The sequence below is a fragment of the Choloepus didactylus genome, chromosome 19 (genome assembly GCF_015220235.1).
Source record: "Choloepus didactylus isolate mChoDid1 chromosome 19, mChoDid1.pri, whole genome shotgun sequence".
NCBI classification, from domain to species: Eukaryota; Metazoa; Chordata; class Mammalia; order Pilosa; family Megalonychidae; genus Choloepus; species Choloepus didactylus.
Window position 1 is genome coordinate 39,789,128 of NC_051325.1, and position 18,063 is coordinate 39,807,190.

Sequence of the window (18,063 nt, forward strand, 5' to 3'; positions counted from 1 at the left end):
TTTCAAAGCAAAATAAAAGTGGTAGAGACTACAGAGTACCTGTTGTCATAAAAAAAAAAAATGTGGCAAGTATGGCTGTGTATACTTGCTTCATGATTGACAGAGCTTACAAGGAAAGGCCAGGGTCATTCTTGTGGGGAGTGGGAGCTGGGGCCTCAGATCTTAGCTGGGCAGAGGAAATTGAGGAGGGAGGAAGCAAAGACTTCCTTATTTGAAAAGAACGTCTGTACTGTGGCTCATGTGCTCCACGTTACCAGATTTCAGACTACAGGTGGACCAGAAAGTTAGCGGTTACTCCCATTTTCCCTGATGCAATTATGATTTCAGAGGAGTGTCCCAGGATCTTGCATATAGGTTCCTGGTACAGGGAGCTCAGGCTCTTATACCCTACCTAGAGGTCCCAGGGACCCAGGCTGCCTTGATGCCTGTTTTTTCCTCTCCTACCTAAGTAGGTAAGAGTGGTATGGGGATTGCTGGAGTTGAAGGGCTCAGAATAGGATAGTTGCAGGCCTTTGAGAGCAGAATTTTAGGTTCCGTAAACTCACTGTGCCTTCCTTCATGTTTGTGACATATTCCATTCTTGCAGGAAGGCTTCAGTTAAGTGGGGGGTACCTACGTATGGGAGGTGCTGGTGAGTTAAGCTTGAGTTTTCCCACTGATCTAGTTTCTGTGTTTCCCTGGGAACACAGAAGGTACTGTTGGGAAGGTACTGTTGGCAGTTATACTGTGGGATAATTCTTTTCGTCTGCAGAGAGGAAGGTTGAGACACATCATAGCCATACCCCTAATTAATGGCTAAATTGAAATACAAATCTAGGTTTTTGACTGCAAGTCCAGTCCTACTCTGAGTGTGTATACAGTGGGAACTTGCCTGGAAGTGGTCTCCTGAGAGACTGAGGTTTACATTCCCCTTTGCTTGGTGGCCCAGGTGGTAGTTGTTCATTCTTCGAGAAGAGTTTTGGGAATTGAGAAGACTTTGTAGTAGTCCCAGTTATTCCAAAGCCCTTTTCCCTATTTATCCTCCTAACAGAAGCAGGGAGCATCCTGATTTGCAGCTGTGGTGTCAGCCTTGGAAACAGCGCTCAGGGGAGGGGAGATCTCATTCCAAACATATCCACATCACGGAAGCCAAGACCAAGGAGGAAGCCCCAAGCTATAGAACTTTGAACGGGGCAATGGAGAAGCCCCTGCCCCTGCCCCTGCCCCTGCCTCGGTCTGTGGAGGAATCCTATATCACCAGCGAGCACTGCTACCAGAAGCCCCGCGCTTATTACCCTGCTGTGGAGCAGAAGCTGGTGGTGGAGACCCGGGGCTCTGCCCTTGATGATGCAGTCAATCCTCTCCATGAGAACAGTGACGATTCCCTCTCCCCACGCCTGGGCTGGCCTCTAGACCAAGACAGGAGCAGGGGGGATAGTGACCCCAAACCCAGCTCCCCAAAGGTATGTGGCTTGCTTGCACTTGTTCTTTATTTGGCATTTGAGTGAGTGTTTGTAGGTTCTCCTGAGCTAAATGTTCTCTAGAAGACATATTTATTATAAAATTATATTTAAATTTTCTTATCATGGATGTTTCTTTGGTCTGTTAAAGTGGGTGCAAAGTCAGGAGAGCCACTCAAGGCAAAGATCCTTGATTCCAGGAAATGCCCACAAAATGGCATGGTCAGTGGGGAGCAGTAGGGAGGGTGGAGAGGTGGAAGGCGACAAAGAGAAGGAAGGTTGATTGGACTTGGAAAATGGAATTAACTTAGGAAAATGAGTTTGCTTTTTTAAAAACACAGTTTATATTATAATATCATCTAGGTGCTGAGTCTTAGCATGATAGCTTTACTTAGACTTTTATATTTTTATTTTTTTGTTAGAGAAGTCCTGAGTTTTCAGAAGAATCATGCATAAGATACAGGATTCCCATACACCACCCCACTAACACTTTGCATTGGGGTGGAACATTTGTTACAATTGGTAGCACTTTTCAAAAAAGTTGTACTCTCTCTCTATATATTTTAATAATAGTAAGCATTTCTTGAGAGAATCTATGTTCTAGGCACTGTGTGAAGCATTTACAAAGATTACCTCATTTAACACACCCAATACACAAGCCTGTGAAATATGTCCTATCATTATTATATATGTGTGTGTGTATATATATATATTTTTTTAATTAGAGAAGTTGTAGGTTTACAGAAAAATGATGTAAAAAATATTGTGTTCTCATATGCTGCCCTGTTATTGACACTGTGCATTAGTGTGGTACCTTTGCTATGATTGATGGAAGAATATTAAAACAGCTCTACTAAGTATAGTCCATAGTTTACATTGGGTATATTTGTTCTCCATATACTACCCTATTATTAACACCTCATATTAGTGTCAAACATTTGCTGTAATTCATGAAAGAACATTCTTATACTTGTACTATCAACCCCAGTCCATTGTTTAAAAAATTGGGTCCACTCTGTTATACAATCCCATAGTTTATCTTCTACCTTTCATTCTGTTAACATACAGAACCTAAAACTTCTTCCTTCAACCACATTCATAATTCGGTGCTGTTAATTACACTCATAATAATGTGTTGCCATCATCACCATCCATTTCCAAACCTTTACAATCAACCTAAATAGAAATTCTGTACAAATTAAGCATCAGCTCCCCGTATTCTACCCCTAGTCTATCCCCTGGTTACCTATATTGGATATTCTAACTCAGTGAGTTTGCTAATTATAATTAGTTCATATCAGTGAGCTCATACGGTATTTGCCCTTTTCATTCTAGATTATTTCACTCAGTATAGTGTCCTCAAGTTTCATCCATGTTGTCACATGCATCAGAACTTCGTTCCTTTTTATGGCCAAATAATATTCCATTGAATGTGTATACTACATTTTGTTTATCCATTCATCAGTTGATGGACACTTGGGTTGCTTCCATCTTTTGACAATTGTGAATAATTCCAGTATGAGTATTGGTGTGCAAATGTCCTGCTTTCAGTAAACCTAGAAGCGGGATTGATGGGTCATATGGTAATTCTAAAGTTAGCTTACTGAGGAACTGCCAAACTGTCTTCCACAGCAGCTGCATTCTTCTACATTCCCAGTAGCAGTGAATGTGTGTTCCTGTTTCTCTACATCCTCTCCAACAAATTGTAGTTTTCTGTGTTTTTTGTTGTTGTTTTTAATAGTAGCCATTCTAGTGAGTGAGAAGAAATGCTATCTCATTGTGGTTTGATTTGTATTTCCCTAATAGCTAATGATGTTGTTCTAGTTTGCTAATGCTGCCAGAATGCAAAACACCACAGATGGATTGGCTTTTTTTTTTCCCCATTTTATTTATTTATTTATTTATTTATTTATTTTGAAATTTATTTAAAAATTTTATATACAAGCTAGGATGATCTGTTGTAATTAAATGATTCAGCTATTTTTTTTTTTTTTACAAAACAAATCGTACATTCGATTGTTCACAGTACCATTATATAGTTGTACATTCATCACCTAAATCAATCCCTGACACCTTCATTAGCACACACACAAAAATAACAAGAATAATAATTAAAGTGAAAAAGAGCAATTGAAGTAAAAAAGAACACTGGGTACCTTTGTCTGTTTGTTTCCTTCTCCTATTTTTCTACTCATCCATCCATAAACTAGACAAAGTGGAGTGTGGTCCTTATGGCTTTCCCAATCCCATTGTCACCCCTCATAAGCTACATTTTTATACAACTGTCTTCGAGATTCATGGGTTCTGGGTTGTAGTTTGATAGTTTCAGGTATCCACCACCAGCTACCCCAATTCTTTAGAACCTAAAAAGGGTTGTCTAAAGTGTGCGTAAGAGTGCCCACCAGAGTGACCTCTCGGCTCCTTTTGGAATCTCTCTGCCACTGAAGCTTATTTCATTTCCTTTCACATCCCCCTTTTGGTCAAGAAGATGTTCTCCGTCCTACAATGCCAGGTCTACATTCCTCTCCAGGAGTCATATTCCACGTTGCCAGGGAGATTCACTCCCCTGGGTGTCTGATCCCACGTAGAGGGGAGGGCAGTGATTTCACCTTTCAAGTTGGCTTAGCTAGAGAGAGAGGGCCACATCTGAGCAACAAAGAGGCATTCGGGAGGAGGCTCTTAGGCACAATTATAGGGAGGCCTAGCCTCTCCTTTGCAGCAACCGTCTTCCCAAGGGTAAAACCTATGGTAGAGGGCTCAACCCATCAAACCACCAGTCCCCTATGTCTGTGGTCATGTTAGCAACCATCGAGGTGGGGTAGGCCAATACCCCTGCATTCTCCACAGGCTCCTCAAGGGGGCACTACATATTTTTTTCCTTGTTTTTCTTTTTTTTTTTTTTTTTAACTTTCCTTTCTTTTTTAAATCAACTGTATGAAAAAAAATTAAAAAAAAAAAACATACAGTAAAAGAACATTTCAAAGAGACCATAACAAGGGAGTAAGAAAAAGACAACTAACCTAAGATAACTGCTTAACTTCCAACCTATTCCTACTTTACCCCAAGAAAGTTACCTAATATAGCAACATTTCTGTGAACTTGTTCCTACTATATCCATCAGAAATTAACAGACCATAGTCATTCCTGGACATCCCCAGAATGTTAAATAGCTTATCTGTTCTTCTTGGATTATTGTTCCCCCTTCCTTAATTGCTCTCTATTGCTAGTTCCCCTACATTCTACATTATAAACCATTTGTTTTACATTTTTCAAAGTTCACATTAGTGGTAGCATATAATATTTCTCTTTTTGTGCCTGGCTTATTTCGCTCAGCATTATGTCTTGAAGGTTCATCCATGTTGTCATATGTTTCACTACATCGTTCCTTCTTACTGCCGTCTAGTATTCCATCGTGTGTATATACCACATTTTATTTATCCACTCATCTGTTGAAGGACATTTGGGTTGTTTCCATCTCTTGGCAATTGTGAATAATGCTGCTATGAACATTGGCGTGCAGATATCTGTTCGTGTCACTGCTTTCCGATCTTCCGGGTATATACCGAGAAGTGCAATCACTGGATCGAATGGTAACTCTATATCTAGTTTTCTAAGGAAGTGCCAGACTGACTTCCAGAGTGGCTGAACCATTATACAGTCCCACCAACAATGAATGAGAGTTCCAATTTCTCGACATCCCCTCCAGCATTTGTAGTTTCCTGTTTGTTTAATGGCAGCCATTCTAACCGGTGTTAGATGGTATCTCATTGTGGTCTTAATTTGCATCTCTCTAATAGCTAGTGAAGCTGAACATTTTTTCATGTGTTTCTTGGCCATTTGTATTTCCTCTTCAGAGAACTGTCTTTTCATATCTTTTGCCCATTTTATAATTGGGCTGTCTGTACTGTTGTCATTGAGTTGTAGGATTTCTTTATATATGCAAGATATCAGTCTTTTGTCAGATACATGGTTTCCAAAAATTTTTTCACATTGAGTTGGCTGCCTCTTTACCTTTTTGAGAAATTCCTTGGAGGTGCAGAAACTTCTAAGCTTGAGGAGTTCCCATTTATCTATTTTTTCTTTTGTTGCTTGTGCTTTGGGTGTAAAGTCTAGGAAGTGGCCGCCTAATACAAGGTCTTGAAGATGTTTCCCTACATTATCTTCTAGGAGTTTTATGGTACTTTCTTTTATATTGAGATCTTTGGTCCATTTTGAGTTAATTTTTGTGTAGGGGGTGAGGTAGGGGTCCTCTTTCATTCTTTTGGATATGGATATCCAACTCTCCCAGCCCCATTTGTTGAAAAGACCATTATGACTCAGTTCAGTGACTTTGGGGGCCTTATCAAAGATCAGTCGGCCATAGATCTGAGGGTCTATCTCTGAATTTATTTCTGCTTTAATCCTTGTTATTTCTTTTCTTCTACTTGGTTTACAATTGGTTTGCTGTTCCTTTTCTAGCTTCTTCAGTTGATCCATTAGTTCTTTGATTTTGGCTCTTTCTTCCTTTTTAATATATGCGTTTAGTGCTATAAATTTCCCTCTTAGCACTGCTTTTGCTGCATCCCATGGGTTTTGATATGTTGTGTTCTTATTTTCATTTGTCTCTATATATTTAGCAATTTCTCTTCCTATTTCTTCTTTAACCCACTGATTGTTTAGGAGTGTGTTGTTTAACCTCCAGGTATTTGTGAATTTTCTAAGTCTCTGATGGTTATTGACTTCTAATTGTATTCCATTGTGGTCAGAGAATGTGCTTTGAATAATTTCAGTCTTTTTAAATTTATTGAGGCTTGTTTTGTGTCCCAGCATATGATCTATTCTGGAGAAAGTTCCGTGAGCACTAGAAAAGTATGTGTATCCTGGTGATTTGGGACGTAATGTCCTGTATATGTCTGTTAAATCTAATTCATTTATCAGATTGTTTAGGTTTTCAGTTTCCTTATTGGTATTCTGTCTGGTTGATCTATCTGTAGGAGAGAGTGATGTGTTGAAGTCTCCCACAATTATTGTGGAAACATCAATTGCTTCCTTTTTTTTATTTTATTTTATTTTATTTTATTTTTTTATCTTCATTTTATTGAGATATATTCACATACCACGCAATCATACAAAACAAATCGTACTTTCGATTGTTCACAGTACCATTACATAGTTGTACATTCATCACCTAAGTCAATCCCTGACACCTTCATTAGCACACACACAAAAATAACAAGAATAATAATTAGAGTGAAAAAGAGCAATTGAAGTAAAAAAGAACACTGGGTACCTTTGTCTGTTTGTCTGTTTGTTTCCTTCCCCTATTTTTCTACTCATTCATCCATAAACTGGACAAAGTGGAGTGTGGTCCTTATGGCTTTCCCAATCCCATTGTCACCCCTCACAATGGAATACAATTAGAAGTCAATAACCATCAGAGACTTAGAAAATTCACAAATACCTGGAGGTTAAACAACACACTCCTAAACAATCAGTGGGTTAAAGAAGAAATAGCAAGAGAAATTGCTAAATGTATAGAGACGAATGAAAATGAGAACACAACATACCAAAACCTATGGGATGCAGCAAAAGCAGTGCTAAGAGGGAAATTTATAGCACTAAACGCATATATTAAAAAGGAAGAAAGAGCCAAAATCAAAGAACTAATGGATCAACTGAAGAAGCTAGAAAATGAACAGCAAACCAGTCGTAAACCAAGTAGAAGAAAAGAAATAACAAGGATTAAAGCAGAAATAAATTCAGAGATAGACCCTCAGATCTATGGCTGACTGATCTTTGATAAGGCCCCCAAAGTCACCCCTTCCTTTAGTTATGCCAGTGTTTGTCTCATGTATTTTGTGGCACCTTGATTGGATGCGTAGACATTTACGATTGTTATTTCTTCTTTTTTAATTGCCCCTTTTATTAGTATATAGTGGCCTTCTTTGTCTCTCAAAACATCCCTGCATTTAAAGTCTATTTTATCTGAGATTAATATTGCTACACCTGCTTTCTTTTGGCTGTAGCTTGCATGAAATATTTTTTTCCATCCTTTCACTTTCAATTTCTTTGTGTCCCTGTGTCTAAGATGAGTCTCTTGTATGCAACATATCGATGGTTCATTTTTTTTGATCCATTCTGCGAATCTATATCTTTTAATTGGGGAGTTTAATCCATTTACCTTCAACGTTATAACCGTGAAGGCATTTCTTGAATCAGCCATCTTATCCTTTGGTATATGTTTGTCATATTTTTCCCCTCTCTCTATGAATATCCTTTATTTTACCCATACCGAATCTCTTTAGTACTGAACCTTTCTCCAAGTCTCTCTGTCCTTTCTTTGTTTCTCTGTCTGTAGGGCTCCCTTTAGTATCTCCAGTAGGGCAGGTCTCTTGTTAGCAAATTGTCTCAGCATTTGTTTGTCTGAAAAATTTAAGGTCTCCCTCAAATTTGAAGGAGAGCTTTGCTGGATAAAGTATTCTTGGTTGGAAATTTTTCTCACTCAGAATTTTAAATATATGGTGCCACTGCCTTCTTGCCTCCATGGTGGCTGCTGAGTAGTCACTACTTAGTCTTATGCTGTTTCCTTTGTATGTGGTGAATTGCTTTTCTCTTGCTGCTTTCAGAACTTGCTCCTTCTCTTCCGTGTTTGACAGTGTGATCAGAATATGTCTTGGAGTGGGTTTATTTGGATTTATTCTATTTGGAGTTTGCTGAGCATTTATGATTTGTGTATTTATGTTGTTTAGAAGATTTGGGAAGTTTTCCCCAACAATTTCTTTGAATACTCTTCCTAGACCTTTACCCTTTTCTTCCCCTTCTGGAAGAGCAATGAGTCTTATATTCGGACGTTTTATATTATCTATCATATCCCTGAGGTCCATTTCAATTTTTTCAATTTTTTCCCCCATTCTTTCTTTTATGCTTTCATTTTCCATTCTGTCATCTTCCAGGTCACTGATTCGTTGTTCAACTTCCTCTAGTCTTATACTATGAGTGTCCAGAATCTTTTTAATTTGGTCAACAGTTTCTTTAATTTCCATAAGATCATCTATTTTTTTATTTAGTCTTGCAATGTCTTCTTTATGCTCTTCTAGGGTCTTCCTGATATCCTTTGTATCTCGTACTATGGTCTCATTGTTCATCTTTAGTTCTTTGAGTAGCTGCTCTAGGTGCTGTGTGTCTTCTGATCTTTTGATTTGGGTGCTTGGGCTTGGGTTATCCATATCGTCTGGTTTTTTCATATGCTTTAGAATTTTCTGTTGTTTTTGGCCTCTTGGCATTTGCTGAACTTGATAGGGTTCTTTTAGGATTTGTAGACCAATTGAAGTCCTTATCTCTAATTTATCAGATCTACTGCTTCGTGGAGTACACTTTCTCTAACTAACCAGCAGGTGGTGTCCACGAGCCACCTGTTCTCCACAAGCCAGTTCTCCCCTGCTTAGCCTTTGTGGTGAGTGGGGGAGTGAGCCTTGTGGGGTCCAATTGGTGTACCAAGCTTGCGTGTGTAGTTGGTGTTGCCCACCCTGTATATGGGGCGTGTTTCTGGGCAGTCGGGGGGGTTGGCTCTAACAATCAAATCTCCCTGGTGATCCTAGAGTTTTAAAGCTGCTGCAATAGTCTAATCCTTCAGTTCAGTCCTGCCACAGTTTGTCTCTGCCACTGACCCACAAGCCCTTGGTATTGGCATATGGCTCCTGAGACTTGCAAGTTGGCCCCTCTTCCGGGCTGTGCACCCCCTGGTCCTCTGTTGAGGGATGACTGTGCTATGTCACAGGTGAGTGCCGTCCCCCCAGGGCGGTTCTGGGCTGCTGGGCTGTGTAGGGAGGCTCCCAGTCTGCTCAAATGATGACTGAATGGGGCTTTGTTAATTCACACTGCTCCACCTTCCCAACTCTGGGACAATCAGCTGAGGTTGCAGGGAAGGCTAATGTCCACACCCAGTTTTGTGGTGTGTGCCTGTTATTTGAAGCACTTCTGTCACACTGGGTTGTGTGGGGCAGCTCTGGGCTATGGGGCTGGCGATGGGCAGGAGTGTTTCCTGTCCACCAGGATGATGGCTGTGAGTGGACACCCCCCTTTTCTTGGGAAGTTGTGGTGTTTAGTGAATTTTCTCAGCCACTGGATTATTGCCTTTTGTCTCAGAGCTCTCTTAGTTCTGCTCTTGTCTTGACCTGCCCAAATTGCAAGTCTTTGAAGCTTTCTGTATTGGGCTTCTTAGAATAATTGTTTTAGAAAAAGAAAAAAGGATTAAAAAAAAAAAAAAAGGGCCCTCCTCAGAGATCTAATGGGTTATTGAAATGCTAAGAGAGAAAGCAATTAGGGCCATTAAGGAAAGGTCCACAGAGCAGAGAGATCAGCTTTTCTTCGGGATTTGCATATGAGCCTGAGGGCCTGAGCTCTGCCCTTCCCCTTTCTATGTTCACCAGGACTCCAAAAATCCTCTGCTTTTATTTTGGAGTTTTTCCTGTTGTTTTTTTCTATGCCTGTCTCCTCTCTGCTGGGCTGGCTGCTCTCAGATTCTCTGGTGTCTGGTCTCAGTCTATCTATGGTTGGAGTTTGGATCAGTAGAATGAGTTTCCGATAAGGGCTGCCACTGCAGTTCTCCCTTCTCCTTCCCGGAGCTGACAGCCCCTCCTCCCACGGGACTGAGCCTGGCAGGGAGGGGTGCGGGTCCCCTGGCCACAAAAACTTACAGATTTCGCTGATCTCAGCAGTTCCACGTTTTCATGAGTGTTGTATGAAGTATGCCCAAAGTCAGATTGCTCTGTGGTGTCCAGTCCATGCAGTTCCTGGCTTTCTATCTACTTTCCTGGAGGAGTAACTAAAACATACAGCTCACCAGTCCGCCATCTTGCTCCGCCTCCAGATTGGCTTTTATAAAAGGGGGTTTATTTGGTTACACAGTTACAGTCTTAAGGCCATAAAGTGTCCAAGGTAACAGAGCAGCAATCGGGTACCTTCACTGGAGGATGGCCAATGGTGTCCAGAAAACATCTGTTAGTGGGGAAGGCATGTGGCTGGCATCTGTTCCAAAGTTCTGGTTTCAAAATGGCTTTCTCCCAGGATGTTCCTCTCTAGGCTGAAGTTCCTCAAAAATGTCACTCTTAGTTGCGCTTGGGATATTTGTCCTCTCTCAGCTTCTCTGGAGCAGGAGTCTGCTTTCAATGGCCGTCTCTGGACTGTCTCTCATCTTCAGCTTCTGTGCTTTCTTCAAAGTGTCAATCTTGGCCGTAGCTCCTCTTCAAAACATCACTCACAACTGCGCTGACTTGCCCCTGCCCATCAGCTCATTTATATGGTTCCACTGATCAAGGCCCACCCTAAATGAGTGGGGCCACGCCTCCATGGAAATTATCTCATCAGAGTTATCACCTACAGTTGGGTGGGGCGCGTCTCCAAGGAAACACTCAAAGAAATCTAATCAAAACTGATAACATCTGCCCACACAAGATTACATCAAAGATAATGGCGTTTGGGGGACACAATACATTCAAACTGGCACAGATATTGATCATCTTTTCTTGTGCTTTTTAGCCTTCTGTATATCTTCTTTGGAGAAATGTCTATTCAAGTCTTTTGCCCATTTTTAAATTGGATTGTTTGTCTTTTTATTGTTGACTTGTAGGATTTCTTTATATATATATATTAAACCCTTACTGAATATGTGGTTTCCAAATATTTTCTTCCATTGAGTGTAAGTCGTCTTTTCACTTTCATGACTAAGTCCTTTGATGCACAAAACTTTTTAAATTTGAGGTCCCATTTATCTGTTTTTTTCTTTCATTACTTATGCTTTGATTGTAATGTATAAAAAGAACCTTTGCCTAACATAAGATCCTGAATATGCTTCCCTACATTTTCTTCTAGGAGTTTCATAGTCCTGCCTCTTATATTTAGATCTTTGATCCATTTTTAATTTTTTATATGGTGTGAGATAGGGGTCCTCCTTAATGCTTTTGCATATGGATATCCAGTTCTCCCAACACCATTTGTTGAAGAGGCTATTCTTTCCCAGTTGAGTGGACTTGGCAGCTTTGTCAAAAATCAGTTGGCCATATTGAGTCCTCAGTCTAAAGGCTTTCCCTTGTGAGGGTTGTTGCTGCAAGGGAGAAGCTAAACCTACTTACAGTTGTGCCTAGGAGTTCCCCCCAGAGAGCCTCTTTGTTGCTCAGATGTGGCGCCTCTCTCTCTAAGCCCACTTGGCGGGTGAACTCACTGCCTTCCCCCCTACATGAGACATGACACCCAGGGGTGTGAATCCCCCTGGCAATGCGGGAAACGACTCCTGGGGATGAGCCTGGACCCAGCACTGTGGGATTGAGAGTATCTTCTTGACCAAAAGGAGGAAGAGAGATGAAACAAAATAAGGTTCCAATGGCTGAGAGATTTCAAATGGAGTAGACAGGTCACTCTGGAGGGTATTCTTATGTGCTATGTAGATATCAGTTTTTAGTTTGTAGTATGGTGGAATGGCTAGAGGGAAATACCTGAAGCTTTCAAACTGCAACCCAGTGACCTTGATTCTTGAAGATAATTGTATAACGATGTTGCTTGCACATTGTGACTGTGTGAATGTGAAGACCTTGTGGCTTGCACTCCCTTTATCCAGTGTATGGAAAGATGAGTAGAAAAATGGAGACAAAAAGTAATGGGAGGAGGGGGGTATGAGATGTTTTGAATGTTCTGTTTTTGCTTTTATTTTTATTTTTATTCTTATCTTCTTATCTTCCCTTTTCTTAGGGAAGATAAGCCCTTTAGGGAATTATCTCCTTCATTTGACTTCTTCCTTTGTTTCTCTAACTATCTTAACTCTACCCTTGCCTGAGTCAGGGTTTACAATTGTAAATGCCTGAGGCTTTCTCTAATGAGCTACTTAGAATGAGAGGAAAAAAAAAAAAAAAGAAATCCCCTTTTCAGAGCCAGTCCCTAGCCCCCTGCTGGTTCACCAGAGTTGGTACCTGGTTCTTTGTGCCCCTTTACTTGGGGCATATTCCTTTTCCAGTATTTTGTGCTCAGCCAACTCCAAAAGCCTCTGTATGTATGTATATATGTATTTACGTATGTATGTAATTAATTAGTTTATTTATTTATTTATTTTCCTGTCAGCCCCACCTCCTTTCTGCCGGGAGAGTCCTCTGGGTTCCTTTCCTGCTTGCTCTAGGTTTATCTTGTGCTGGTAGCTTGTATTTAGTAGTCCAAATTTGTTAATTAAAATTGCGATTGGAGCTTGATTGAGCCACCTTCCCTTGCTCCCAGCAGAAATCGCTTCTTTTTTCCCAAAGGGAAGTATTCCAACTCAGCCTGCCTTGCCGGTGGGGGAGGGGCACCAGTTCCACATAGCTCCACGTTTGGGGAACTTTATTTACAGTTCTGGGCTGTGATCTCAGCCATTCCACTCATTCCAGACTGGTGTACAATGTGTGTCCAGTCATGGATGTCCCCCCACACAGTTGTTCCAGACTATTTTCTAGTTATTCCTGGCTATTTATTTGTTGCCTAGGAGACTAACTAAATTCCACACCTCCCTGTGCCACTATCTTTCTCCTCCTCCTCTCCCTCTATTTTGAAGGAGAGTTTTGCTAGATAAAGAATTTTTGACTGGCAGTTTTTCTCTTTCAGTGCCTTAAATATACCGTACTAGTGCTGTCTCACCTCCTTGGTTTCTGATGAGAAATATGCACTTAGTTTTATTGATGATCCCTTGCATGTAATGAATTGCTTTTCTCTTGCTGCTTTCAGAATTCTCTCTTTATCTTTAGCATTTGACATTCTGTTCACTATGTGTCTTGGAGCAGGTCTATTAGGATTTATTTTATTTGGAGTATGTTGTGCTTCTTGGACCTGTGTATTTATGTCTTACTTAAGATCAGGGAAATTTTCAGACATTATTTCCTCAGATATTCTTTGGGCCCTGTTTCCCTTCTCTTCCTCTCCTGGGACGCCCATGATGCATATGTTTGTGTGCTTCGTCCTGACCCTCAAATCCATGAGATACTACTCAAATTTTTCTGTTCTTTTCTCTATTTTTTCTGACTGGATGATTTCAATTGTCCTGTTTTCTAGTTTGCCAATTCTTTCTTCTGCCTGTTCGAATCTGCTGTTGTATGCCTCTCATGTATTTTTAATCTCTACTGTTGTGCCTTTCATTCCCTCAATTTCTGTTATGTTTCTTTTTATACTTTAAAATTCTTCTTTATGCTCATACAATGTCTTATTAATATCCTTTAGCTCTTCATCCATAGTTTTCTTCATCTCCTTGAAATGATTTAGGAGATTTGTTTGGACATTTTTGATCAGTTGTTCCAACTTCTGTGTCTACACTGAAGTTTTAATGTGTTCTCTTGACTGATCCATTTCTTCCTGATTCTTAGTATGGCTTGTAATTTTTTGCTGATGTCTAAGCATCTGATTATCTTGATGATTTAACTCTGAAGGTCCATTTCTCCCTCTTGTCTAGGGTTTTATTGTTTTGTTTTGCTTTTTATCATTATTGTTTTAGTATCAGCACTATTTTATTGATGAAAAAGCACAGAAACAATCTGAATAAAAAAGTAATGGACATTCTCTGTATTGACGATTGGCTTTTGTATAGTTCCTTTGTTACAACTGATGTGAGAATATTACAGTGTCGCTGTTGACTGTAGTCCCTAGTTTGCATTGATTGTACTTATTCACATATACAACCCTATCATTAACACCTTGTTGTAGCGATGTACATTTATTCTAGTTCATGTGGGAACTTTCTAGTATTTGTGCAATTTACCATGGTCACTGTCCATTATAGATTTTGCTATGTTGTACAGTCCCATTTTTAATCCTTCAGCTTTCCTTCTGGTGACATACATGATTCTAGACTTCCCCTTTCAACCATACTGACACTCAGCATTGTTAGTTACACGTGGAGTATTGTGCTGCCATCACATGGTATTGTGCTATCCATTTCCGAACATTTGCAATCAACTTTATTAAACATTCTTTATAAAATTAAAAAAAAAGTAATGGTAAGAAAATTTAAGTATAATGCATGAGCACAAATTAGTGAAAATATTTTTAGACTTGGAAAGGAAAGAAACCTTGATGGCATGACAAAGAGGAACTAAAAGTAGAAAAGACTGACAAATTCAAGACTCAAATTTTTACAAAATGTTTTATAGACAAGATGGACCAAAAACAGTGAAAATTATTGGCAACAATTCAATAGAAAAATTGGTAGAGTAAGAGCCAGAAGGTCACCAAATTCAGGTAGGCAAGAAGAGAGATGTTCAAAACCACTAGTAACTAAAGAAGGTCCAGAGAAGAAAGAAATACATTTTATTAATTATAGATTGGCTAAGTTGATACACTTAACCCTCTTTTCAATGCTGGATAGAGTATAATGGGAAAAAAATACCCTCAGACCTTGTTGTTGGAAGTTAAGTTGGAATAACCATATTGAAGGGCAAGACAAAAACATGTGTCAAAATATCCAAAATTTATTGTCTTTTGCCCAGTAATTATCTATTCAAGAATTTATTATGTGACAAAAAATTATATATATAAATTATGTATAAACAAATTCAGGGCTTCCAATCATTTTTTAATACTTCAAACTTAAATATGAAGAGATGGCCAAAAAGTGTCCAGACATTTGAGTAAAGGTTCTAAACCCAAGGGATAAGTCCAAAGCAGGCACACAAAACGTGTGCTTGGAAGAAAGAAAGACTGACAAAAACAGTGAACAGACTGACCGAAACATACTTGATATCCCAGCAGTGTTATACTAATTGTGGCTTCTGATGCAGTTCCAGTATGTGAGGAATGAGGGAAGTGGCTTCAAAATACCTATCAAGTGGATCATTAAACATAATGCACAGTGCTTAATGGAGCAGCTATTTTAAGTAGCTTTGGGTGAGGGAAGACATTATATCCTTAAACAAGGAGAAGATATTATAGTCTAGGAACAATCCCATAGCAAGAAAGAACTCTTGCAAATTAAATACATGCAGCAGAAATACAAATGTCAGTAAAGTTGAAGAAATTTCCCAGAAGGTTATTACAAAGAAATATATAAGATAAAAGGATAAATGTAACTATATATGTTTCAAAATAGGAATGGACATCACAGAGGATGGGGAAGCTAGCATATGGAACTACAATGTCTTGAGTCTTCACTAGCTACGTGCGGTTGTTTTAATTTAAATCTGACTTAAATACTTAAAATAAACTTATGATCTAGGTTTTGGTTTTAGTTTTCTGGTCTACTTAAACATATACCATGACATGGGTCAGGTTCAATAATAGGAATATATTTAGCTTATAGTTTTGAGGCTAAAAGAAAGTCCAAATCAAGGCATCATCAAAGCCCTGCTTTCTTCCAAAAGACCAGTGTTCTAAGGCTGGCTGCCGGTGATTCTTGGCTCTTCTATCATATAGGGCATCTCTGGATCTCTCCCTTCTTTCCTGGATTTTGTTGATTTCCAGCTTCTGGCTACTCCCTCTGTGACTTTTGCTCCCTCTCCCTCTCCCTCTGTCTGAATTTCATTCCACTTATAAAGGACTACAGTAATAAGATTAAGACCCATCCAGATTGAGTGGGCCACACCTTCTTAACTGAAGTGACTTTTCATCAAAAGGTTCTCTTATAATGGTTCAGACCCATGGGAATGGATTAAATTTATGAACATGTTTTTCTAGGGTACATACAGATTGAAACCAACACAGTTCCTATTAGTGATATTAAAGTGATCTAAGTCATATTTATCTAGTGGATATCATATAAGACAGTGCATTATATAGTACATTACCACATTAAGAAAAGTTCTGTAGGACAGTGCTGAGTTAGAAATTATGAAAAGATGCAGTCTTGACAGTTTTTCCTGGCATTGACTGCCTGGGTCATCAGGATTATTATTTCAGTTTTGCTATGCATCCTTTTAGTTTCCTAAATATGAAATGAAATATCCTTTAGTACTTAATATTAAGAGTCATGTCACTCATATTCTGAAAGGATCATGTTTGTAAAATTATAGCATAATTTCTGTCTCTGGTTTTTGCCTCTTAATTTTATCTAGAAGTGTCTGACTCAGAGCCTTGCTCATAAAGGGGTCTCAGTAAATATTTGGTGAAATAAATATGTCAATCCTACTTTACCCAGACTGTTCTGTCAAATGTATGTTACTTTGAGTAACATATTTATTGTCTCTAAGCCTTAGCTGGCTCAACCATAAGCACATAGACACAGGTTGTGAGGATTAAATAAATTCCATATTTTAGGGGTAATTCCATATTTTAGGGGTATTTTAGTTTCCTTGGCTGATCAAGCAAGTACCATGCAATTGTTCGTCTCAAACAGTGGGAATTTATTTACTCGTGGTCATGAGGCTAAGAGAAAGTCCAAATCAAGGTATCATCAAGGTGACACTTTCTCCCCAAAGACTATGGCGTTCGGGGCTAAATGCTGGAGATCCTTGGTCCTTAGCTTGTCACATGGCAAGGCACAAGGCAGCATCTCCTGATCTCTCGCTTGTCTTCCAGGTTTCGTTAATGTTCTGCTTCTGGCTGCTCCCTCTAGGGATTTCTCTCTTATTTCATTCTCTTATAAAGGAATCCAGTAATAGGATTAAGACTCTTCCTGGGCCACACCTTAACTGAAGTTTTCCAGTTTGCTAATGCTGCTGGAATGCAAAACACCAGAAATGGATTGGCTTTTATAAAGGAGGTTTATTTGGTTACACAGTTAACAGTCTTAAGGCCATAAACTGTCCAAGGTAACACATCAACAATTGGGTACCTTCACTGGACGATGGCCAAAGGTGTCTGGAAAACCTCTGTTAGCTGGGAAGGCACATGGCTGGTGTCTGCTCCAAAATTCTGATTTCTAAATGGCTTTCTCCCAGGATGTTCCCCTCTAGGCCGCAGCTTCTCTTCAAAATGTCATTCTCAGTTGATCTTGGGGCATTTGTCCTCTCTTAGCTTCTCCAGAGCAAGAGTCTGCTTTCAACAGCCATCTTGAAACTGTCTCTCATCTGCAGCTGCTCTCTCAGCTTCTGTACATTCTTCAAAGTGTCCCTCTTGGCTGTAGTAAGCTTGCTTCTTCTGCCTGAGCTTATATAGTGGCTCTGGTAAACTAATCAAGGCCCATGTTGAATGGACAGGGCCACACATCCATGGAAACTATTGAATTAGAGTCGTCACCCCCAGTTGGGTGGATCGCATCTCCATGGAGACACTCAAAGAATTATGATCTAATCAACACTGATAAATCTGCCCACACAAGATTACATCAAACCTAATGGCATTGTGGGGGATATAACACATTCAAACCGGCACATTCCACCCCCTGGACCCCAAAATGACATGATCTTTCCGTATACAAATACATTCATCCTATTGCAATATCACAGAAATTTAAATCATTTCAGTAATAATAGGTAAGTACAAGATCCCATCAAAATCAATTACACGCATGGTCAGTCCTAAGGCATAATTCTCCTTTAGCTATGGATCTGTGAACTTAGAACAAGTTATGTACTGCCAATATACAAAGAAGGAATAATCATAGGATAAACATTCCTATTGCCATAAGGAGAAACAGTAAGGAAAGCAGGGTTTAAGGGACCAAAACAGTTCCTGAAACCTGCAGGGCAAACTCCGTTAGATTTCA

The 18,063-nt window shown here is 39.6% G+C and overlaps 1 protein-coding gene across 3 annotated transcripts in view; it reads left to right on the forward strand.

The window, feature by feature from the left end:
- PHF20 (PHD finger protein 20) overlaps positions 1–18,063 on the forward strand; it is a 179,513-nt gene that overhangs the window by 146,022 nt on the left and 15,428 nt on the right. For all 3 annotated transcript variants that reach the window (XM_037812478.1, XM_037812480.1, XM_037812479.1), the window contains exon 16: positions 1,031–1,442. In XM_037812478.1, coding sequence (XP_037668406.1) covers positions 1,031–1,442 — 412 coding nt within the window. The remainder of the gene's footprint in view (positions 1–1,030; positions 1,443–18,063) is intronic.